The sequence below is a fragment of the Lonchura striata genome, chromosome 2 (assembly GCF_046129695.1).
Source record: "Lonchura striata isolate bLonStr1 chromosome 2, bLonStr1.mat, whole genome shotgun sequence".
Lineage (NCBI taxonomy): Eukaryota > Metazoa > Chordata > Aves > Passeriformes > Estrildidae > Lonchura > Lonchura striata.
Window position 1 is genome coordinate 32663234 of NC_134604.1, and position 25746 is coordinate 32688979.

The 25746-nt window shown below is 46.7% G+C and overlaps 1 protein-coding gene across 4 annotated transcripts in view; it reads right to left on the reverse strand.

The window, feature by feature from the left end:
• Positions 1 to 1175: 1175 nt before the first annotated feature.
• GAB2 (GRB2 associated binding protein 2) overlaps positions 1176 to 25746 on the reverse strand; it is a 92004-nt gene continuing 67433 nt past the window's right edge. Inside the window, exons 3-10 of one of the 4 annotated variants that reach the window (XM_021533851.3) lie at positions 17579 to 17819; positions 14328 to 14914; positions 13204 to 13298; positions 12216 to 12495; positions 11145 to 11235; positions 9784 to 9886; positions 8807 to 8932; positions 1176 to 7200 (exon numbers count right to left, since the gene is read on the reverse strand). In XM_021533851.3, coding sequence (XP_021389526.1) covers positions 7057 to 7200; positions 8807 to 8932; positions 9784 to 9886; positions 11145 to 11235; positions 12216 to 12495; positions 13204 to 13298; positions 14328 to 14914; positions 17579 to 17819 — 1667 coding nt within the window. In that variant the 3' untranslated portion in view covers positions 1176 to 7056. Of the gene's footprint in view, positions 7201 to 8806; positions 8933 to 9783; positions 9887 to 11144; positions 11236 to 12215; positions 12499 to 13203; positions 13299 to 14315; positions 14915 to 17578; positions 17820 to 25746 lie in introns of all 4 variants that reach the window. The other 3 variants (XM_021533849.3, XM_021533848.3, XM_021533850.3) reach the window with 3 other exon arrangements.

A 25746-nucleotide genomic window follows, 5' to 3' on the forward strand; every position in this document is an offset into this window, starting at 1 on the left:
TGGCTTTAACATGATGGGATCATAATCTAAATAACGAAGGCAGATCGTTAAACCAACATGGAAAACACTGGAAAGGCCATATCATAGCTCAGCTCTTTCCTAAGTATGTCTTGTTTTTTCCCCCAAGATTTTCTGGGATGAGCAGAGGCAAACAGCATGCATGAATGGCAGCCTGGAGAGTGTCAGGGCTGTAATGAAGTTGACCGGTTTAGCCCCTCTTGATTTCCTCTAATTATTAGCACTGGACTTCCCTTTTGGACTCAGCCAATACTACTGTGTCTGATGAAGATATTAAATAGTATTGGTTCCAGTACAGATCTTTGAGAAACACTAATCATTGCTGGTTTGAACACTGAATCATTGACTGTAGCTCTTCCAATGTGGCCATCCAGCCAATTATTTATTCATCCAATGGTCCATCCATCCATCAAACTCTTCAATTAACAGCTGAGAATGTTATAAGGGACCATATTAAAAGCCTTAGAGAAGTCTAGTATAGTACTGGTATGGTGTATTACTATCTGTGCTACACCAATTTTAGTATATGCTCTATTGGTACTAATGTTAGTAATACCAGTCATTTTTGCATATGGCATATTGATAAAGTATATGCTATGGTATATGAGATAGTTTGGCTTGTTTCATCTGTCACACGTGCCTCTGGTCAAGGAGAGCCCACAGGGGAGTTCTCAGCTCTTGGTTTGGGATTCCACGTGTACTGCAGATGTGAGATGCTGCTACTCTTGTCTAAGAGAGGTGTTACAGGAACTGTACTTAGGGAGGTGTCTTTTTCCAGCTGTTTTTTTTTTAAAAGGAAGTCTTAAAGGGAGGGTTGAACTTTTATCTCTGGAGAAGAAAATTTATCCTTTTGCTGAAAGGTTCTCTGAGTGATTTGGTGTCCTGAGCTGAGAACTCCCCTGTGGGCTACCCTAGCTACAGCCCTAAAGGCCCTCATTTCCCATACAGGACTTGGCAACGTGCCGAGAAGATGCTCTGAAAGTTTTAAAGCTGCTACATAATCAAACTTGATCTGCTTATTAGTTTCTCCTTTCTTTCCCTGCTCTGAATCCATGCTGGGAATCACCAGGGAGAGATGTCTTTTTAGTATCATTCTTTTATTTTCCTGTTTCTTTTCTGTTGCATATACAGTACTTAAAAATGAGATCACCTTCACGTCAGGCATGTACCATGTTTATTAACAGCAAAAAAAGTATTATCTAGGCTTCACTCAAGACCGATTTACAGGATAAATAATTGTTTCAAATTACTTTTAAAAAAACCAACCAAACAACAACCCCCCCAAAGAATAAATTAATAACTTAAGTGATTAGCTGTCCACAGTGATTTGAAAACTTAATAACCATTCAAACAGTGACACCACAAGAAGACACATACTGTACAGTTTGCCACAGATTACTCTTGTCCTTCCTTCTACAAATGGAAATCAAAAAATTAAAAATACTCCTCTTTAAGAACAGTCATAGGCTTTGAAACACACAAAACATCCCTGCGAATCGACTGCTGATGCAACAGCTTCACAGCCAGGGCTCCAACCCCTCCTCGCAGCAGGTTAAGAAACAAATGGAGAAAACTACCCTAATTTGACCGATCTGTTCCCACACAACAATGCCCAAAGTCAGTGGGGACACGTTGACTTTGCCAAGGGCTGGGTTGAGTGGGATATAACTACTCTAAAGGTTTGGTCCTAACCCTACAGGATTCATTGACAGGCTCCCTGTGGAGCTCAGGGTCTTTATCCTTTTCCCTCTCTGCAACGTGGTTCAACCACCACGTCCATACTGCTCTCCAAAAACCCATGGTATTGTCAGGGTAAATGTGGCGGCGGAATGCTGAGAACTGTGCAAATGACATTTCCCCCATCCCCCCCCACTCAGAAGAAAATCCTGCCAAGTTTTTTTTTCACCTTGGTAGTTAAGGATGGGTTTTTAATGAGTTTTGCAGAGCAGGACGTGTCGGTGCCATGTATGATGCTGGGCATGACAACAGGGTAACACCACATGCTTCCAAGCCATTGCCTGCAGACTCAAAACAGCTCTTTGCATTATTAGATGTCAATTAATTACGCCTCATGACATATCTGTGAGGTGGGGAAATAAGTACTAAAAACCTTCATTTTACAAGCCGGAGAAAAAGCAGGATACAGAGTTCACATGAACCCTCTCATCCCATGTGAAAATACAGTGTGGTGTCACCCAGAGAATGACCATAAAAATGATGGTTTCTCATCTCCTGGTCTGGGGGCAAACCTCTCCCATATGGTCAACCCACTGACCTACAAATGAACCTGTTATGTGTTAGCAATGGGCTACATCAAAAATTACGAGCCTGCTGATTTGGAGCAAGTCTGTTGAGAAGCTTTTTTAGCTAAAGGGATGGAGCCATGTGGCCCAGCTTCTGTTTCAGATATTACTGGCTGGTGTTAAAACTTGGAACACCACGTGCCAGGACCAGCTGGCCGTGGGCTGGAAGGGGACAGCTGTATTGTGACACCTTGCTACATATCAACTTTTCTCAAGAGAAGACACTAAATCAGCAACCTGACCAACACTACAACACTAGGAGTTGTGAACAAGGAGATAAAATTGTGACTACAATGATGAGACACCAAGGACAGGCTGACAGAGGGATGAACTGCTCCAGACCAAGGAGGAATCATGATCAAAAAGTGTGAGCCTCATTAACAGCTGCAAGATCATTGTGTACATGTGGGAAGGTTGGGCAGAGAAGAGAGGCACTCAGACTCATCAGAGGCCCTCCACTGGCTTATTGGTCCTTGTGTTTTGATGCTGGACTGGTGCCTCTTGATTTTCTTGATGGCTCTTTGATAGCCATGTGTGTTCTATGGCTGGTGCTGGTTAGACTTTGCTCTTCTGCCCTCCTGTAGAACTAGGGCTTCTCCATAATCACAGCTTGGCTGCATCCACCTCATCTAGACAGCATCCCTCCCATGGGACACACACTGTGGGTGTCAGCTTTTACATGGAATGGAACTTTTACATGACCAGGTGGGAAAACACAAACACAATGCAAACACAACTTGAGGAAACCATCCTTTTACTTGCCTCCTAGGCCAGAAAGGTCAGACAGGACCTGGAAACTATTTTAACATCTTCCATAATGCCTGGACATGGCTGTACCCCTCTCCCCACCCAAGGAGCCATGATCATTGGATAGCCAAAACAAGCCAACTCTTCCTGGTATACCAGGGTGTGGAGGTGGCATGGGTTTGCTAAGAGGTCTGGATCTAGCCTAACAAATTTACAGGTTCAAGCTGTCTCCCAGCTGCTAGAACTGCCAGTCCATGTCCTGGATCACTTGTTCTGGGCCAGCCAGCCCTTTCCCAGGTGCAAGGGATGGCCCAGTGTGGATTAGGCCTTCTCACTGGGGAATATGGCCTTACATGTTTATCTGTGTGCCTTGTCACTTGGCTTCATGGCCAGAGAAGTGGCCCTGTCCCTGTTTTGGACATTATAGGGCTCTAAGCAACCCCTCGAGCCCCTTCCCTCACATGGAGGAGTCTCCACTCAACCCCAGCAGCACAGGGTCTCAGTGTGGAAGAAATGCTCCAAGCAGGGTCAGCTATGGGGTTGACCTAGACTGGTCTTGAAAAGCTCCAAGGATGAAGATGGCACCTCAAGGGACAACCCTGTGAAACCATGGCACTGCTGCCCCATGAGCAGCTCATGGGAGCCCCTCAGCAAGATGTCTCACAGCATTTCCTGGTCCCCACACATTTCTTGCAGGGTTCCTCCTGCCCAGCTCAGAGCTGGGGGAATGGACCAAGCATTCCTGAATGCCACGGACAACCCTTCTCCATGAGCACACACACATGCAAGCACATCCCTTTTCTACACTGAACCATAGAGCCATAGAACACTCAAGCCTGTTTAATTTCAATTAAAATGAATAATTTGCAATGTTCTCAGTTTCCTTAAATACCTATTACTAACAAAGGAGCCTGTCATACTTGTGAATCCAAATATAAAGTGGATGTGATAAACTCAATGCCTTCAGGACAAAGTTCTTGGCAGTCCGTGTAATTAAAGCAGCTGCTTTTCAATATGGTTTAAGACTAAATACTGCACAAACATTAATCATCAGGGACTGCTGTAATCAGCTTGGCAATCATCATGGGTGACTATTTCCACTGAAGCCATTGATTACTTAATGCTTTCAGGAGGGGTTGATTCAGTCATGTCTATATGGCACAGAGTCTGTGGGCTTCTGCTTAGTTTGGTGGTGCTGTTTGCTTGGTGCTTTGCAGGGGAAAAGGTAGAGGAATGTATCTGTTTCAGTGAAAACACTGACTTCACTGCAAAGCAGAGAGGGACCAGCAACCAGCAGTTAAGCAGCTGCTTTTGGGCTGTTTTGGTCCTTGGTCTGCCAAATGCAATGGACCAGTTACTAGGGATGAGAGCAAATTATCAAAACAGTGTCTGAGCCTGGGAAAAGAGCTATCCCATGCCAATGGTTGCCCCATGAATAAAGACACTTGTGAAATGAGTGCACCAGTTTCTCCAGTACCACAAAAGGCTTTTCTGTTTTAATTAACGCCTTGGATTAAATGTGGGGGTGGGCACTGGATGCACCAAGTCCAAGTGCAGAAGCACAGGGCACCCACTCAGCAAACTGCACTCAAACCCACTGTGCTCTCTCTTGAACCACTAAAGCTAACAGCTTAGAAGAAATAGGAAAAAATCAGCTTCCCAGTGGAGTGACAATCTTTTTGGTGGGGATGGGGAGCTCTCTTCCAGATGGATGAATGCACACTTCAGTGAGCTCTGGACCAGGCCCAGTGTTTAGTCTCTCCTGAGATGCAGAGATGAAAGGGGAAATAGAAATATGAAGTACTGCATTCTAGTCTTCTTTTTGTCATCTCACCATGCAAGTGTGCAAGCCTCCAGCAGGAGGCAATGGCCTTTGCAGGCTGCAACACACTCCCTGACCTTCAGAAAGCATCTGACTGTGCTAAGTCTTCCCCTCTGGGGCTTTGGGGTTTTTTTTTTTCCTTCTAGTAATTATTATTTTTAGCATAAACATTAGGGTATTTGCTTCATTGTTTCTATAAAAGTCCAACACTTCAATGTCTCAACAGGGTTGTCAGAGCTTTTCCATTAACATCCTTCCCTTTCATGGAATGCGAGAAGAAAATACAAAATGGTGTTGAAAGCTCAAGACTTATTTTACCAGCACACAGCAGCACATAGCCCTTCAGGGACTGGTATCCTATCCCCATGTGGGTCACGTCTGGCCCCTTCCAAGCTCAGACCAAGATTAAGCAAATGTGTTAATGTTTAAAGCATTAATAATCAATATAACTTGGTGGTGTTGGTGGAATACAGAGCCCACAGCACTGGGAGGGGTTCAGCTTGCAGAAAGAATAGCTCCAGCTCTTTAATAAATATTATTACTTAATCTTTCTAATGTCTCCTTCATTTGGCTCTTGGTTTGCGGTCAGCCTGTTTATTCGTGTCAGCGCTTGCTGTCTGGCAATCAGGCTGCTCCATGGCAATCATTAGTTCTTCCTGTTTTCATGAGATCATGAATTATTATCTCTGCATTAAACTGTCTCATCCTTCTCTTCTCTCTGTGCTCAGCAGCTGCCTGGCGAGTGATCTCAAAGCCTGTATGTGTTAAGGATGCTGGCAAGGGACGACAGCAGATTCTCCCCATAATTAGAGCCTAGGGTCATTAATGTCAGCAAGCCCCAGTTTAGTGGTGAAGAAACACTGCTGAAGATGAGGGGAAAACAGTTCCGCCTTTTGCACTCTCCACAAACCAACCACAATGCTATGTTAAAGCTCATACTGAAACGCCCTGCCCTGACTCTCCTGACCAGCCTCTTCCCAAGCCTATGACTTTACCATCAACCAACATTTCAATTGCTCTTCTTTCTTAAAAAAAACATTCCACCACATCTCCTCACCCAGAACCAACCTCTGCAATACAGCACCTGCCTTCTCCCAGTCCTCATAGCAGCCTTCCACTCCCTTCTGGTTACTCATCCTTATGCCAGTCCACATACACAGGGTCTGCAGAGTCTCCCTGCCCCCTCATACTCAATCACAGAGCTTCTCACAATGGCCACGATGCAGGACTCTCACTCAATGGGCTTCTTTTGGTGCCACAAAAGGCAAACTTTGGTTTTTAGGGTCAGATTCACAGGAACTGGTTTCAGATAGACAGTGGGTCAGTGCTTAAATTCTACCTTCCAAAGCAAATCCCTTCAGCCCCTTCCAAAACCAATCTCTACAGCCCATTCACTTCCAGAGTTAATGGAGAATATAAACAGAAGAAACCCCAACAAACTCATGAGAGCATGTGCTGGCATGTGTGTGTGTGTGTGTGTATGATGGGCCAAGTCCTGGGCTCCTAAGTCAGCTCAATGGGATGGTGTGGATAGTGTGTTAAGCTCCTGAAGGTGGTAACAACCCCAACCAAAACCTTGGCAACTGTCCAGCCAGGAGCAGAAAAACCCTCAGAGGTTTTGAACATATTATTTACAAGAGACAGGACAACAGAAGTGATTTCAAAAGCAATGGTCCTCGCTTAGTTTTGGGACTGGGAGGAGGCAGAGAAGAGGACAACCATGAGGAGTGGAGAATCAGAGCTGGGCAGTGATATCCTATGGGAGATACTGCAAACCTGCGTGGCATGGTTTAGGATACGATATGGAAGAAGATGGGGAGAGATGATGCAGTGTTAGCACATACAAGGTGGCTTTAATAGCTGTAAGGAAAAGATGTGTAGGGTGAAACCTGGTATTGCTAAGTCAAAGTTCCTGGATAGCGCATCCAGCAGCTAAAGCACAAACCTAGCCACCAAACATAGTTGGTCTTTATCACTGGCAAACAGTATCCGCCAAGTCTTCCCCTGAAATTAAGTTTTGTTTTAAGAGAAAAAAAAACAGTGACACCCCCTCCTCTCCACAGACAAGTCTTAGAAATCCAGCCCAAGTGGGTCTGGCAGCCCAGCGGGGTCGCAGCTGGGGAAAACCAACAGGGCATTGGCCTGTTTCGCTGCCTGCTGCAGGCACTACTGCTTCATGCTCTTGGCAGGCTCCGAGGACTGCCGCACATCAGTCCACTCCTGCATGGTGCTCTGCAGCGCCTGCGTCTTCTCCTTGTCCACTTGCACGTAATCAACCTTCTCATCTGAGGCGACCGACGAGGTGGAGGGCTGTGGGGAGGAGAAACAGGGCACCATCTGGTCACTCATCAGCTACCTGCTCTTCCCTCCCACTCCTTTCTGCAGCAGCACAGCAGGAGCCACAAGCCCACCAGCACCATTCCTGCTTTCTTGAAGACCCCACAACTCATCACCCCTCCCTCTGACCTTCCAAAGACACTTGGATGAAGGATTTCAATCTCCTCTGCCTCTTGCTGGCATGAGACTGCAGTGCAATGGGAGGGCAGAAACAGCACGTGGGTCTCTGCCTTCTCAAAAACTTTGAGACATGGATGTTTGGTTGTAATTGTGTTCTCTTACTGCTCATTTTTTGAGTTCAGCCTTGCATCTTCCTCATTTTCTTGTAAAGAACTCCAGAACTCTTAGAGATACACATAAAAATACCACCTCTATACCTTTTAGCTGTGTTGACTCTATTCACCTATGGCACTAGCTCATTTTCATCCCCAAAACAATAAATGTTTGAAGGGTCTCCCAGGAGATGTGTTGAGAACAAGGAGATACTTTTTGCTATAGCTTCTGGAGTCCTGGAGTTTTTTCTGAGTTTACAAGCATTTCAGAGGACCTCCATCTGCTTGTAACTGGAGCTGGATAATGGTTTTTAGTAGTCTAAAATCACTTTTCCAGAACGGGATATAATTTAAATGGGTGATACTTGCAGAAATATCACTGGGCAGAAAGAAACCACCAAGGGACAACTGTCAAATAACAAAAAAGACCTAACCAGTGGGATGCTTTGCCTAGGAAACAAGGTGGTGTTTGAGAAAGTGAGGCCAACTCACAAATGGTTGCCATGAAGTTTTATACAACCCTGGTCCTTCACCTTTCAGGTGCAAAATCCAAGTCTGGTCTAGGAGGACCTGTTATTTTGAAGGAGGAAAAACCCAGTTCTGATACTTCTTGGCGTACCTCCTGACAGCTTTTCAATATATAGTCTCCAGCTGAATTTGTGGTTTCATCAGCATCCCTGAACCCTGAATATCCCTGCTTCTACTTTTCACTACCAGCAAAGCTGCTGACATGCAAGAGCGACTGAGTTTGACCTGGAGTAAATATAGCAGTGGGTCAATAGAATGGTTTGGGTTGAAAGTGGCCTTAAAGATCATCTCATTGCAACCATGCCATGGGCAGAAACACCTTCCACTACACCAGGTTCCTCTATGACCCATCCAGCCTGGCCTTGAAGACTTCCAGGGATGTGACAATCAAAGCTTCTTTGGGCAGTCTGTTCAAGTGCCTCACTACCCTCATAGTAAAGAATTACTTTCTAATATCTAATCTAAACTTGCCCTCTGACAATTTGAAGCTATTACCCCTTGTAGTGTCACTCCACGCCCTTGTCAAAAGTCCCCTTCCAGCTCTCTTGTAGCTCCTTTAGGCACTGGAAGATGGTTTAAGGTCTCGGAGCCTTTTCATCTCCAGGTTGAACAATCCCACTTGTCTCAGTCTGCCTCCATAGCAGAGGTGCTCCAGTCCTCTGAACATCACAGATTCCTGAAACCACAGTCTGCGGCTTTGGACCCTGCTGCTGCCAATGTGCACAGAACCCCCTAAAAATGCATCACTTTTAATCAGAAGTTTATAAAATCCCCCATACCTTCCTGTGTGGCCCTGGAGAGCTTGGCTGGAAGTCCAGGGCCAGGTAATCCACACTCCCCGAACTCTTTTTAGGTGCTGGGCTGTTGGTACCACTAGGAACAGGAGAAGCAGAAATGGGGTTTTGCTAATGCAGGGAAGAGACAGGAGAGATAATGAGGATTAAAGTGGGAAGAAAGAAAGAAAAAAGGAAATTAACACAAATCCTGAAAAACATATTGGAGGCACCTTTAAAAGAGCCTGGGTATTTGCTCACCTGCCCCTGGGACAAGGATGTGCAAGAACTGCTGAGATACTATAAATGTTGTACATTGTGCTAACAAATATTTCAAGTTCATGCTCTTGATTTCAAATATAAGAGCAGCTCTGCTGCCTTTGTGCTGATTTTATTCACATGCCTGACAGCAGACGTGGGCTTTAGCATGTCCCTAGAACCACACCTCAGCAAGGCCAGTCCAGCTCTGGGATCTTTGCTAATCACAACCATGCTGCACAGAGCACAGATTTCCTCTACTCCATTAGTTACATATCCTCAAAAGTATGCTTCAAGTCAGTAGCTTCACCAAAACAGACAAAATCCCCTCCCTGTAAGCAGTGCCACTCCCTGCTTCTGCTTTGATAGCCCCTGCTTCCACAGAAACATGATGTCAGCAGCTATTAGGGAAAAAAAAAATTTTAAAAAATCAACTTTAATTAGGAAAATACACCCTGACAGTCCATATAAATTTTTTATCCCCTCTTAATTCCTGGCAAAGTGGGTGATACATGTTTCTGCTCTCATACACGTTTAAAACTCCAATGAGCCGTGTTGTTTTCAGAAGGAAACACCCTGTTTTGTGCATTGAGGGATGCACATAAGGATGTACTCCACACAGTGCTATCTGAACACTTCCATGTCATCAGCTAGGAATGCATCTGCAGAGCTGGGGAGATTGTATGTCCTGCCAGAACCATCTATCTCAGCTGTGGGGCCCTTACCATTGCCACGTAGTTCTCCTCGCTCTCTCCCGAGTCAGTGCTGGTGATGCTCTGGGAGGAGACAGGGCGACAGTACTGCAGAGAGCCAGCGTTGAACGTGTGCCTGCGAGAACAAAGGTTGAGGTGTTTCTGGTGGCTGCAGCTCCTGCTTGTCCTTTGCCAAGGAGGGATGGGAGAGGGCAGCTCCTGATGCCTGCAACTATCACTGTGATCCAATCTGGGCATGAGGAAGAGCTGGTGGATTTTAGGTTCTCCAGCCTTTCCTTTCCATGAACACCTTCCTTGCAATATACCCGTAACTCTCCTGCTCTCATCTATACAAATCAGATTCCACTAACTCCTTCATGCCACAGGAAACATTTAATTGTGGAGGATGGAGGGGCAGCCTTGGTGAAGCCTCTCACCTCCAGCCTCATCACAGCAACAGGATTCATTTACCGTACAGGCCCCATCCAAATTTTTTGCCAGAAAACAAATCCTCTGAGGAATTGTCTTGCTTTCAATTGGCCAAATCTAATTATACCAAACAAAATAATGAAATCAGCTTCTGGCATTAAAGCATGTGTCTCAAAAAGCTATTTGTTGCCTTTCAGTAAAGCAGGGTCATATGATTAGCTGATAGGGGAAAAATCCATTAGCTTCTCCAGGGTCAGATCTCTTGTCAATCAAACCCTGCTTGCTGCTTCCCAGCGCAGTGATTTCAGCACACAGTGTTCATGCCCTGCAGTCAGTCTCCACACAATCCAATTTATTAGAGGAGTCATAGCAGCCAAGCTTTGCTTCTGCTTTTACTGGTCAACATCAGACCATGAATTAGTAGCAGAGCTGGAATTGTGCGAATCCTGTTATTTTTGGCTGGCAGACATAGCTCTGAAGTGCTTTGGTTTAATTTTGCAGACTTCCTTCAGGCCAAGCTTTGCTTTCAAGGCAATCAAAACATGGCTTGGTGAGACCCTGAGAGTCACCCTGTGCTTTGAGATGACAGTGGGGTTTTGAGGGGAATAGCTTGGATGTGAAATCATGCCCCCCACACAGCATGGCTGGGTTAGTCTGGTTCAGCTGCATCATGAATTGTGGTGGACCACAGGTCCCAGGTCAGAGCCACGACTCTCCAGTAGTTGTCAGATCCCAGAAATAGGAAGTGTCTTCAAGGGATCTTAATTAGCTTGTTAGCCACATACTGGGCTTTCATGTGAAATCCCAACCTAAATGAATTTATCTTCCTGCCACCAGCTGTGATGTGGGGAATGTTTAATCCACGGCAGAGGCGACAGCACAGATACCTGTGGACACCAGTAAGAATGGGACCAGAGAGCTGCTTTTGGAGCAAAGGAAGAATTCATCCCCCAGCCATTACTCACGTTGGCCTGGACCAGGATTTTGTGACTGGTGATTTGAAGGGAAGCTCATCAATGACAGTATTGTTCCTCAGGTCCAGCGGTGATGGCTTTGCTGGGGAGGAGAAAAGCCTTTATTCAGAGGCAGCATGTTCCTACAATTCAGCATCCATGACTGGCATGAGAATATCCCCAACAGATGGTTGATTACTTCCCATTCTACTAATCAGCCCCCAGCCCTCTCTGCTGATGACAAATACTCTGAACCAAAACCCCTGTGCTCATTTAATGCCAGAACTGGAAGAAAATTTCTCCCTCTGCTTCACAGCCCCAAGGTGGATGCGTAGTCCCAAAAGGGAGTTGTGTCTTCCAGAGAATAGAGATCTGCTAAAAATGCCCAAATCCCAAACCACTTATTAGATATCTGTGGTAACTAATGCATTAGATTAGTTGACTCCATGCCTGAACTGCCTCTGTGTGGAGTGTTTTCCCATAGGGAATGGGAAAGGACATCTGCAGGGCAGTGTGAAAGCTCTTTTCATCATGGATGGTTCATTAGGTGGAAGAGTCCTATGCTCCAACCCCAGCCCTTGAATGGAGTGTTCATGGGGTTAGGTGTTGACACCCTAGAGATGGGAGGGGAGCCTTCCTCCTCAGGATCTCCTTGGCCACCTGTCAGACAATGGATTAGGGAGAGATTTGGAGAATGTCAGCAGAGCCCTGAAAGAATTGCCTGGAACCAGCCAGTAAGAAAATGTAGGAAAAACTTGTGTCATCTGAATACAACAATGAGATTTTGGGGTGGAGCACAGGGAGGGGTGCAGGTCAAGGGGGTGAAATCCTGCCTGTGACATCCATCTCCTGTAAAGGCCTGGAAGGGTTTGAGACGGACTGTTCAAACACCATGAAAGCTACATTTGCACTACAGAGCTTCTGAAAGAGGAAGAGGATGGGGGACATCTGAAGGTCTGACTGTACTGGCAGTAGCAAAGCACATCCCACCTAGAACTGGACACAACTTCCCAGATGCAGTCTGAAGTACTAAGAGAACAGAAGGATACCTGGAAAGATTTGTGCACAACCAACCGTTCTTACCTTTCCGGTCGGGTTTGAGGTTGCGGTTGACTGGTGGGGGCTGGATTTCACTCAGCCGTCGGTGGCACTGAGCCACGGCTCCTCCTTTATGCACGGGAAGGGTGGCTGAGGACAACCCCACCAGGTCAAAGTGATGCGGCCCAGGGCTCATGGGGATGTAGAGACTTTGGGCATTGTCGTTGGCTTTCTCGGCGTGGATTAGGGGTGAGGAACCAGGGTTCATGGGGACGTAGTTGTCCTCGGAGTCGGTGCTGTGGGAGCGGGCCACCGCTGCCTTGGCCTGCTGGGGGAGGATGTGCTGTGAGCATCAGGCACTGCTCAGCCCCATCCACTACAAACCCTTTCATCATAACCGAACAACATCTGAGGGGACACTCTAAGCACAAAAGGAAGGAATGATCTATCCCCTCCCTGGACATCAGTTTGCACTGAGAGAGTCTACTTCCTTTGTTCCCAAGACATTGCAACATCCTGAGTTTTCAGAAAGGTCTTTATCAGCCAGATCTGAGCATCTTCTCATGATCAGAGTGAGCTGGAGAAGCATGTTTAACCTGGAAAGTCTTTCTTCCCTAGGCTCTGTCTATGACTAAAATGCAGTATGAAAGGTTGCTTTAATGTCATTTCCAGCTCAGGAAATCTTAGAAAGTGCGCAAAAGAGGCTGGTCTGGCAGCATGTCAAAATTTAGCTCAGCAGTATCCCAGACGTTCAGGAAGAAGGCAAACTCTTGGGTTGTTTTTTTTGGGCCAAAGCTGCAGGCAGATACACTGTGTGGAAGCAAAACTCTGCACATGATGCTAGGTTAGGTGGTTGCAACTCCATCTGTTCTCTGCAAGCCACCATGGTTTTAACAGAAACCATTAATAGAACCCTTTTTGACTTAGCTCTGCAGGACTGGCTGTGAGGGCCAACTTGGAACCAACCTGTCTCTGAATCTGAAAGGTGCAAGTGGTGCCTGTAGTGTGGTGGCCCACACCAAGGCCAACTCACCAGGTAGGAGTTGTAGCCATCGTTCATGGACTCGACCGACTGCACAGCGCTGCCGCCCCCGTGCTGGGGGTACTCGTACGTCTCACAAGAAGAAGCTGCAACACAACCACAAATGCACATGTCCCACCACAACTGCTAACAAAAAGGGGTCCCTGCAAACAAAATCCAGGCACTGGTAGGGCAGTATCTGTTCTTGTTGATTGAGATGCTGATGAGAAGACGTGGTCTTTAGCTTGTCACAGACTCTCTGCTATGCTCCTTCCCAATTAGCACTCGTGCCATGCAGACCCAACCCTGCTCTGCTGAAGTGCTGCAAAGTCCCATGGGGAAAGGTCAGATAAAGCAGAACATGGTGAAAAAACTGGGTTAAGGGTAAGCTCTGTTAGAGCTTGCTCAGTAAATGTAATCCTCCCTCCATCAAGGGGAGGATGGGTGCTAAGCTCTTAGACCAGTCTGTTTACTGCTGAGCATGAACCTGATCTCAGTCTAAGTGTGGGCATTTAGGTAGGAGGAAATGGGACAAGCATCTCAGAGAGCTGTGTGTCTAATTTACAGTGCATTTTCTCTCCAGCCACCTTTTCTCAGTTACTTTGCAACTATCTCATCCTAGGCACGAGGTTTGGAAAGGGCATGTACACCTATAGCCCACCCATGGCCAATAGCAATCGTGGATCTGCTGCACTTGGGGATGTTGGGTTTTGCAGATATGCAAAACCAAGGTTTTGCTCACCCACCTTGGTGAGAAAAACCAAGGCAGCTCCAAGCTGAAGTATTTTCTGGTAAACTTGGTTATGAATTGAAGTAAAGGTAAGCTAAAAACGTCTGAAATCAAAAAACTCTGGTGAAGAGCTGCATAAGCAAGCACATTTGGGGTTTTGATTTAAGGTACAACACAGCCAATAGCCAGCTGAGCTTGCTCTGGTGGGCAAAACTCTGCATATGCCTTTCCATGCCTGCTGAATACAAAAGCCAGGGCCAGATCCTGGCTGGGCAGAGTCTGTCTGTGTTCAACCCCTTGGTTGATGCTACGTGCACCCCAACCCTACTGCAACCCAGTGGGACTGATCCGCCCAAGGCTGCTGGAGAGCACAAAGCCACCCCCAGGTCCCCACCTCCAAATTCACCTCGGTGCAGTCTGCTGTTCTCCATTGCTGGCAGTGTGTTTCTCCGGGGAATGGTGGCTGGCATGGGCGTCAGACCTAAATTTTCACCAGGCTGGGGCCGCTGGGGTGGGCTGCCCCACCGTGGCTCTGTCTGCCCAGGTTTTGGGGGCCGTGGGGGTGGTGCAGCAGGCGAGTCGCTGGCGGCCACAGCCAGAGCGTTGTGGTTCTTGTCCAGTGTAAATGTCCTGGGGATCTGGTAGATGGAGAGTGGGGTGGCAGGGATGTCATAGGAGTCCGTGGAGAGCTCCCCAAACTCCTTGCATAGGGTGTTGTTGGGAGTCTTGTAGGTGTAGACCTCCTCATTATCAGTTTCAGAGCTGGTGAGGCTTGACTTGGGGTGGGTGTAGGAGCCAAAGGAGCGCGGGAGGTCGTAGGCACTGTCCCTGAACTCCGAGTTGTGCCGGCTGGGTTTTGGCAGGCTGTAAAAGCCGTGGAGCTGCCCACCAACGCCGTTCATGCAGTGCCCGTTGCCCTGCGAGAGCTTCTGGACTGCCGTGTCGCTCCGCATGAAGAAGGCAGACCTCGTGGCTTGGGAGAAGCTGGCACTCCTACAGAGGGAGAGGAGAAAGGGGCTGGAATGGGGGGAGAGCTGGTTCTGGGTGCAGAGAGCTCTGCTCCCTCTGTTTGTCACCTTACTGACCTGCACTGCCCAGCCCCAGAGCAACGAGAACACCTCAGACCCCTCCAAACATGCCCAAAAGCCACTTGATCCTGAAACACCACCAATGCCTCTGTTGTAGGTGAGAGACACAAGCACCCAGCTCCATGATATTGCCATAAGCAAGAATGAGCCTTTTGTCCAGGCATAAATTGCTCCAAAAGGGCAATTTTCACACCAGGTGACAACGTCCCAGGGCACAGCTGCAAAGTGCCAATCTGCCAGCGCTGCCATCGTGCCTCGACCGCCCATCCGCAGCTCAGGAGGGAGACTTCATCTCACCTCTGCCTTGCAAATGTGTTTGAGAAGGCCTGAAAAACATCCTGATGGGGATTATTTCAAAGTTGTCAGCCATGTCATCATCCTGCCCTCCCACAGGGCAAGCACTGGGGAGGCAATAGAAGCCACCAACTAGGATCTGCCATTTGCAGCCCTGACGTGCACGGGGGGAAGAATGAACCTCAGGGCTAATTTCAGATTTGTAAAAGCCCTTGAGCTGTCCAGGTTAAGCAGGGCAGTGTGGTCACTAGATCCATGCCTTGGTAATAATTCCTCAATTTACATGAAGTCATGCCTGGGGACACTTGTCAGAACAGAGGCCAAACACAGAGATCTGGGGCCTCTAACAACTGCTGGTTAGCCACTGCTCCTCTGCTGATTCCCCTCAAGATACTTAATCTCCTGTTTTATCCCTGCTTTATCCCACACATGGGTCAGGCTTTTGGGGACCACACTGTCCCAGTCAGAAAGGGCTCAGCCAGCCCCATATAAACAGCCCCCCCAGAAGAAAGTTCTGCCCTGTATCAAACATTGTGGTGAGAAAAAGTGAAATGCTTATGGGGAGAGTTTCCAGTTGTGGCAAATCACTGGGAAAGTGCCAGTCCTATGGGAAAAGCTGGGATATGCTGGTTTACACTGCTCTGGTGTGGTTGATGCTCTGCAGGGACAACAGGGCTCTGTTTCATGGAGCCAGCACGAGATGGCGCTCAGAAATAGAGCTTATTTAGGGGAAAAAGCAAGGGATGCTGTGGTAAAACAAATGAATCCCTGCCACCTTTGGACCTCAGCCCACCCAGAAGTGGTTTGGGTTCTGTCAGGGTATTTTTGGTTGATGACTTGAAACATCCCATGGGTTAATTATTCTGCACTGCCTGCCAATTAACTACTATTACCCTGATTTTATGGATGAATAAAGTAAGAGCTCCAGAGCAAAAAGGGAAGGGATTCCCAGCAATCCTGCAGCCTGACCCTATGCACTGGGCATTGATCAGAGGATTATTTCTGGCCCAGTTGCAGAAGCTACCACTGGCCAGTTTGTTTCTGCTCATCAAAGCATTGGTGCTTGCTCCCTTCTCCTCCAGGTTTCAGCCCTGTTCAGGTTCTCAGAGGGTGGCTTTTAGGAATCCTCACAGCTGGAGTGTGAGAGAACCATTTTTTCTAAACACTGCTCCATTAACACTATCTGAAGTTAATTTTTCTGAGCCTTTTTTTCTGTTGCTGCTTTCTGAGTAGGGAAAGTCAGCTGCAGGAGGAAAGCCCAGTGGAGGCTGCAGCCTGAGCTCTGCTCTCACTCCATGCCAGCTGGGTTCTGACTGTCCCTCCCTCCCTCCTCGCCTGCTGCCGTGAGCCAAAACTCTTCACATCAATAAAACTCCTCGCTATTTAAGGCAACCGGCTGGGTCTGGAGGCGGGGGGTTGTCGCTGGCTCAGAAATCCCACACTGTGAACCACCAGCTGCCACGAAAGCCACTGAGCTCTGGAAGGGGTGAACAGTAGGGTGGTACCAACCCTGCCCATCCCTTTGTTTGTCCTAATTCCAAGGGCAGGAATTAGGACCCTGTCTGCAGGATTACAAAGTGGTTAAGGTTGGAAAGGACCTGTAGAAGTCATCTGGTCTAAACCCCTGCTCAAGCAGGGCAGCCTAGGGCTGTGGCTGGACTATGCCCAGACAGCTTCTGAATATCTTCCAGGATGGAGACTCCTATACTTCTCTGGGCTATGTGTGCTAGTGTTTAGTCACACTCACAGTGAAAAAAGGTTTCCTGGTGTTCAGATGGGCTCTCCTGCACTTAAGTTTGTGCCTATGGCCTCAGGTTCCTGGCACTGGGCACCACTGACAAGAGCCTGGTTCCATTCCCTTTGCACTGTCCCTGGAGGGGAGATACCCCTGAGCCTCTTCATGTGCCAGCTGAACAGCTCCAGCTCTCTCAGCCTTTCCATTTAAGAAAGATGCTCTGGGCCCTTCAGCAATTTCATGCCCCTTTGAACTGGACCCAGTATTGACCCGAGGTACTGCTGGAGACTGGCCTCCAACCAGACTTGATGCCACTGACCACCATTGTCTGGGTCTGACCTTTCAGCCAGTTTTTAACACCACCTGAAATCTGGGAACTTGTGAGGTCACCACTCTGACCTCCTCCCAACCACGATAAGATGAGACATCACTCAAGACTTTCTCCAGATGGGTTTTGCAGGCCTCCAAGGATGGAGGGGGGTTGAGCCACTCACACCCAGCCCTCCCCCTAGCTGTCCCCAAGTGGGTGGGCCACGATACCTTGCATTTTCTGACTTTCTGCTCATACACTGGTGCAGGAAAAGGTAGTCCTGGGGGGCACTGGCAGACAGGGTGCTCTGGAGGTGGCTGGCAGGTGAGTCGAAGGTGAACAGGGTGGGCTGGCTGGAGTGGGACGGCGCTGAGGACTTGCGCTCTCGCAGCAGGTGGTGGCTGGCACTGCTGAGCTCGGCTGGGGAGGAGCGCGGGGCGTGGTTCATGGAGGCAATGCTCCTCAGGGTGTCTGTGCAGGGAAAAAACACACCTGTGAGTGTCGGACGTAGCTACCCCACATCCCCTGTTCCCAAGGTTTTCCTTACATAAATGCTCTGGCATTTACCGGGTCGCTGTGGTTTGCTGATGGCTCCGAGTGATCCTCTCAGCTGCTCTACTCAGAGCACAGCAACTACAGGTACCATGTATGGAAATAAATATTTATTGTATTTTATCATAAATCATATTTCCTAATTTTAAAATACTTTGTCACATGCTTAGTGGCTTGCTGGGATGTCAGCCTATTTCTTGGGGAGCTCAGTGGGTTGTTAAAACCTGATTTAAAAGACAGGAGCTTCTTTCACATCGCAGTGAGATGTGATTTAAGTCACCTCCATCCCTCTGTGTAAGGGCATCACTGCTATCCCTTTACACTTGGGTTAACTGAGGAATAGGGTGGAAATCTAGACAGACATAATGACAGCAAAGACGAAAAATATTCTCATGTTTCCAAATTCTGTATTGATTTTGTGACCTCAAGAGAGTTGCTGCTATTTTCTGTGAATATAAAGGGATGCAGACCCAAGATGTGATTCTTAGTGCCCACTCCCCCTGCTCAAGGAGAAAAAGACTTTCAAACATTAAATTGATTTCAATGGAGAATATCCCAGTGGCCAGGATAATCACCCATCCACTCCAGCCCTCTCATAAGTGTGCTTCATTAATTCAAACCACAGATGAATTTTTACAGCCAAGCTGTAAATGTACATTAAAAAAAAAAAAAAAAACAAAAACAAAACCAAAACAAAAAAAAGCCAAAACAAAACCAAAACACCCAGAAAACCCACAAGCTGCAGAGTATTTTGGAAATGCTGATCCATCTCTGTTTGCAAAAGACCACACAGAAGACCATCCATGTACTCCTGACATGTGAAAACCACTCACTGTGCTTTGCAGAAGTCACAATTCATATAGTAAGTGTGATTTACATTTATTTGGTGCTGATACAAAACACAGAAAAAGAGCAGACCCCAACAAAAAAGGGAAATCCACACGTTTTCTAGCCACCACTAATTTTGGGATTGATCTCAGGTTTCCCTGACATGATGTTCACCAGCTCTTCAAATTTGACTTCAGGCACTCATGCTCCAACACAAGGATGAGGGACTTTTTACAGATTACCAACCCCTTTTTTTCTATTCCTTCCCTCAAATTCCAGATCATACCAGAAATTTTGCACCTGACACCTTTACACTACATAGAAATGAGTTCTCTACAAAGCGGCTATAGTGGCTTGGACAAGGAGAAACTCCACACAGTGTGATTTTTCACCAACTTCTGAATCATGTCAAGATACAAAATCAATCTGTCTGCTGCTCATTCACAGCTGCTACATTTTTTCCCTGGTGTTACTGCAAACTTCACCCGTTGCACAAAAAGTACATTAATAAGAGCCAAAGAGCCTGGCTCGACTGTGTTGCTTGGTTTGTGCTAAACACAGAAAGGATCGATATTTAACATTGACATTAATGGTGGGGGATGACAGCTTAAAACTCTGTTTCTTGTCTTTTTTGCATAGGCATTAAAGATCCCCTGGGGCTCTTCATGGGAGTAAATGGCCATCTCAGTGTCCTCGGACAAAACAGTGTCTTGACCCTCATTCTTATTAAATATTTATCCCATAGCAGTGCAGAATGATCCCCATTGGAAAAGGACTCTTCAGAGCTACGAAAATTCCAAGCCAAGCACTTTGAGATAACCAGGATGAGAGATCCCAAACCCATACTGCCATCAAAAGCAGGGTGCTGCAAAGTACCTCTCAGGAACCCCATCTTGCCACCTCCCAAATCACCACCATGAATTGCCCAAGGCACTGTGCTTTGGCCAAGACTCTTCAGGCATGGTGAGGATGACAAGTTGGTGTTGTGCTCCCATCCCAGCATGAAGGTCACCTCTGGGGACAACTATGAACTGCACTGTGTTGGGGTCCCTCCAATAGCTCTGAGCTGTTCTCTCACACTATCCCTGCAGGCTCTGCACTTGCCATTGCATCAAAATACCATGGCAAGGCAAAATACATCCAGGAGTTAGAAATAACACTCATTTATTTGTGCTAACACAGCCTGAGGGGAGAGATGGGGCTGCACAGAGGAGACAGTCCCCAGCAACACCCCAGGGCACAGCAACTTCAAATTGTAACCCTTCAGGGAGCCTTGGCATTCTGCACTGCCAGGAGACCTTTATCTTTCCCCAAAAATCAGTCTGATTTGGGGAAACCAGAGAACGCAGTGAAAAAGATTAACTCATTGAAATTAGGATTAATTACTCCACGGTTACTCCAACCACATAAATGAAAATGGGGGATGAAGGGGGGCAGGAGGCAATGCCTGGTAAAAGCATGTCACTTCCCTGGGGAAAGCCACTCTATTGGCATCCTCATCGATTTTCAAAATGAATTCCCAGCTTGCTTCCCACAGCGACCCGGCCACTGAGAGCATTAGTGAGAGCCAATTCAGGACTCACGTACTCCATTAGGTCTGTGAGATGAACTCTGTAATAGTAGGTGAGAGATGGATTGCTTTGCAGGACTGGGAGGGTATTGCAAGGGCTGGGAAGATAAATCCTGTTGAAGGAGACTGCCAAGATTGGTCTGGATATTTTATGTTGTGGGGTTTTTTGGCACTAGAATAAAGGACAGCTCATGTGTCCAGGTCACACGCTGACAGCGGGTCCTGCTGGAGGGCAGGAAGGAGGCAAGAAAGGAAATCATGGTAGAAAAATAGTATTTGACAACTAGCACACATAAGGGAAAAATCAGGACACCACATCAATTTAAACGCAGATAGATCCCCATGAGGGTAAGGCATAGAGGATGAATAGGAGACAGAGATCCCAAAGACATTTCAGTTTGCCATGCTGCAGCACCTGGCTACCAAGCAATGAGGACAAACACTCCTTTTCCACATCCATGCAGCATTCTTAGTGAATAATCTCCATGGGATCCCATCTGCCCTCCAGGCATCAGTCCCACCCACATCATGACCAAAGATACTCAACTCAAGCTCTCCACAAGCCAAAAAGAATGGTGATTCTCAGTCCCTCGTGGCCATCCACCTAGGGGCCATGGATAAACTCAGGTCCCTCCATCATTTAACAGCGTAGACGTAACCATCTAATTCTTTGGATTGATGTTGTTATGTTGAGGGAATGTATCAAGTACAGCCAAGGAGGGATAAGATCCTGTGCAGTTCCTACTGCCATTCCCAGGGGGGACACACCTAAAGTTATGTAGTGGGGCCATGTGGGAAGTATCATCTTAACCCCATGTTTCCCGGCCAGTTCTGGTCTGAGTTTGGGGAATTGGACTCTCACAGTCTGAAAAAGGCACTGTTGGACGCCCACAAGTTAAAATCCAATGTCTTCAGCATGGTTTACACAAATACATCTTGCTGGGCTCAGGCTGCAGCTGTTGCACTGGTCCCTACAATAAGCCAGCAGTTCTGTGGGGACAAACCAGCACAGCCCTGCAAAACCCCATGATGTCAGTGACCTTTGGCTGAAGGCTTGGAACTCACTAGTCCAGATTAAGATACACCTTTTTATCCACGTGTTCCATCAAAGTGGGGAAAAAACTAGGAAACCCATCCTCAAAACAAAAATCCACAACTGTGAGCACAGCCAGCAATGGGATGGACTAGGCTGGGAGCCAGGAATTTTTTATGAATGTGTTCAATCCCCCAAAGCGGTAATTCCCTCCTTGTTGACAGTTTTGAATTCCCTTGCTCAGAACACTTGACTACTGCTGTGTGCACATAGTTTCACACAGTGTTCCTGGGCTTATCTGAGCAAAATAATAACTCAGCCTCCTTTGGAAACTGTTGCTCTGAATGTCCTTTTCCACTGGAGCCACAATGTCAGCTTTCACTGCCTGAAGGCAGAGGCTGGGACTGCAACTCCCTGTATCTTCACATGATACTGTGGATAAATTCCTGTGCTCCTGTTGATTGCAGCAAAGGTGCCAGGCTTGCTTGGCATCCCTGAGTGGCACAAAATTCCCATGATCCCCAACATCAAACTGGCAAGGACTGGTCCAAGATCTCCACAAGAACTCCTCAGATCTGCTCTGGCCACAAAGTGCCTTGGACCACGCCGCTGACTTTGTGCCAGTTAAAACTTGTGGCAAATGAGACTTTCTTTATCGAGGGAATAGTAGAAATCTACTAGAAATAATCCCTAGGATGGCACAGAGCAGATCATGCTCATGCACACCATCATCTTCCTCACTCTTTGGAGCAGTTCCATCATTTATTAGCAAAAAAGAGGGGGAATCTTCATGGGAATCTCCCTGCACCCCCAATTTTGTTGCCAGCTCTCACCTCATGCACAAATACCAAGGAATAATTAAAACAAGACAAACAACCCTATCAAAACAAGCCATCCACATGCTTCTCCTGGCAGAAAGAGAACAAACAACATGTCCAGTGCATGAGTCAACACACCACAGTGCTGCCAAGAGGCCCTGGGATGCCATGAGGATGAGCATGGCACCCAAGGAAGGTTTATTTACTAAGCTTTCCGTATCGCCTCCAAGCTGGATGGCATTTGGAAAAGCTGTTGTCAGCCTGAGGATGAACTGGCAGAAGACTAAAGGTTTTCTCCAGCAGGTTAGTGGGACACAGCATCTGATCTGGATAATTTCCCCTCTCCCTCAAAATGGAGAGCTGTGTGTATGGACACAGGCACCCCAGTTCTCATGACTGCCTGAATTTTGGGCGCCAAGCAGGGGCAGTCGAACTTCCCAAAAGTGAGGACAGGGCACAGCTTCAACCCTGACTGCAGAAGAGCTGAAGAGTAGAGAGACAACAGTGACATAGGGCATTTGAGCTTTTCCTTTCCATTTTCTGATGCTCATTTCCATTTGCTTTGGGAAACTGGTCAGGACAGACTGGCCAAGGGAAAGGAGAAACATCACCCCTTTACAGACAAAGATCTGCTGCACAGAGGGCTGAGGGCATCGTTTCAGTTATACATTTTCACTCATCTAAATGATCAAACTTAGCCTATGCTAGTTTCCTTGGGTTTTTTTTCTATAGGGAACAGTGAAATCTCCCAGTTATTTGAGCATTTGACACAGGATAGGGAGAATTACCCAATAAAGAGTTATGGGAGTGACAGTGAGAAAAAGATGACAATAAATAAACAGCCTTTCTCCATTAGTATCAGCGCTGTGCTTGCATTTATATGAAGCAACTGCAAAATACTGGAAAAGTAAGAGAGCATTTGCTTCAGAGAAGCAAGGGAAATGGGAAAAAAAATCACTGGAGAGTGAGTGATTGAGAAGAGAGAGAAAGGAACCAAGTCCTGACCTCAAATCATTATATATCTCACTTATTTTAACAGTAATCAATTATTTGAAGAAGAAAGGGGCAGAAGGGAGAGAGACTGAAACAGAAACAATGAAATGCTTCCCCCTGGAGAACACAGGTTTGCTTCTGCAAGATGGGGCTGTGCCCCAAATCCCACCCCTACCCTGGGAAATAGCCCTTAGTGACAGCGACCCATCTCTGTTTCATATCAACATGTCCTAGACATTGCAGTTACCATCCAAAAAGCAAATCTGCCAGATGATGGTGGAGCTCAACACTCATGTCAATACTTGGAAGTCTAACATTTGGCCAGACTGGGATGCCTGGTGGTATAAATATAAACCTATTTATTTTTATTACAAGGCTTCTGTGCTTCAAGATAAAAGCAAATGAAGGTGAATGCTCACAAACATGGCTTATGTGTGCCATTGAGCATCCCACATGGAACACCCTCATCAGAGAGTCCTGGAGTGGGACAGGAACCCACAGCTAGGGATGAAGGACGGTCCCAGGGTGGCAGCACGGGCTGGGATGAGCCTCGTTCGCTGGATGGAACTAACCTCATCTTGCTCTGCTTCATGGATTTCTGATACTACAAAACCAATCTGTTGAGGGGATGCAAAACCCATCTGATTAAATAGTATAAAGAAAAGGGAATAGAGGAAAAGGGCAAAGATGATGTGGTGTAACTGTAAAAACCACAAAGCGGTCTCAAGGTGGGTATTCTTGCCTTTGTCAGGGTAAGTATATAAGGTGGCAAAACCAAGGCCATGGGGAAGTGTAGAATTAGCTGCTTTCTGTCCGTGAGTGGCACATGTGATTTTGGCAGATGCTGCAGGACAGGGTTGAAGCTGTTGAAAATGAAGAGCTATAGAAAGAGATGACACATTTATATGAGAAAAGGGTTTTTCTTCCCCAGAGGCAGTCTCATGATGGCCCAGGATCAAACCAGCTCTCTTACTGTGTGACATGAAGCTCTGGCACCCTGTTTCAGAGGATTGCACTGGATATTATTATTGGTTATTACTATTTATGATGATGATGATGACTAATGATTTTGGCACCTCCTAACCCAGTTTTCCCTTGGAAATCACTCTAGAGCTGTTTCACTCAAGCACTGCAGTCCAACGTGTCATCAAAAAGTCCAGAATCTGATGCACCACTGACTTCTGCTAACCCAGGAAAAACTTGCTATTAGATCCTGAACAAATTTTTCCTTGTCCCCTTATCATTCACTGCAAGCAGTATGTGGGAACCTGTCTTTGCCTGAGCAAACATGAGTGCACGCCTCCCTTAGCAGGGATGGAGGAGTAAGAACGAATCCTGGTCTAATCCCTGACAGGGCTTCTTAACAGCTTGCTTTAAATTTTATAGCCCTTTTTATAGACAGTGGGAGCAGAGGTCTTTAATGTTCCAGGAGAGCAGAGAAAAACTTTCACTAGGAGAAAATGTGAACCCATTTTACTTATGCATGATTTAGGACCATTTCTATTCAAGGCAGCGCACAAGAGGCCCAAATATTTGCACTTTGTATTACATAAAAACTGCCATTCCTGGCTCTTTACAGAAGTAATTTATTTCGATCTCACTTTACCTTGGGGGGAAAGAAATATTATAACTCCCAGTTTGTCAGGGAGTCAATAAAACAGCAACATTGTTATGGGCCTGCTTCACCATTGCTCAGCAAGCCAAGGCTTGGGAAAGAAAGAGCACCCCCAGATTTCTCCTCTCAGAGTCCCCTTCTTCATGGGTGCATCTGTACTGCTGCTGAAGGAGTTTGACTCTGTTTTTCTCTCCTCTATGTAAGATTAATGTAATTTTTGCTCTGTGGGTGGTATTTTGCTGATGAGTTAAAAGGAAAGGGAGGTGGGAGATGTGGTGCAGGGGTAAGGGGTAATGGTGAGGACAGGTGGCTGCAGAAGAGCTCCACATTTCTCGCACAGCTTCAGGTGAACCTGTCATGCCCAGCCCTGCAAAAATCCAGAGAGGAGACAGAAGAAGTCATTAACCCTCATAGACACAATATTGTGTCCATGAACCAGCCAGAAAACAGCCCAGAAAGTCAAAGCAAGCAAGAATCAGTCCAACTCCAGAAAACATGCTTGTAGGGGCGGAGACTGACTTGGTTTTTTTTCTTGCTTCCCTTTTTCATCTCTGTAGCCTTTTCTCCAAAACAAGCCTATCTGCAACAGTTTTCCATGTGTTTTTTTTGTTTCTTTGTTTGTTTCCTTGTTCTTTGTTTTGTTTTTTTTTTTTTTTTTTATTTGAGTATACCCTGCACACATACTGGGATCATCTGAAAAAATCCTGAAGGCGATGTCATTCTTAAGGTATTAGAGGGCGAAACACAAGAAGCAAAAATCTGTATAAGCAATGGGAAGATTGCACTTTGCCCAGCTGCTCTCCTGATGGGCTCTGCAACACCAGCACTCCATGAAAAATGCAGACAGCTCAAAAAGCCATCCAGGATTTTTCTGCCCATCATTAAAAACCCAAGTCCTGCACATTAGACAGTCTATTAACAGTGCTCAGTGGAAGGAGAGAAAGAAAAGGTCCTTTCCAGCAAGCTATTCATATTGCCATGAGGTTAAA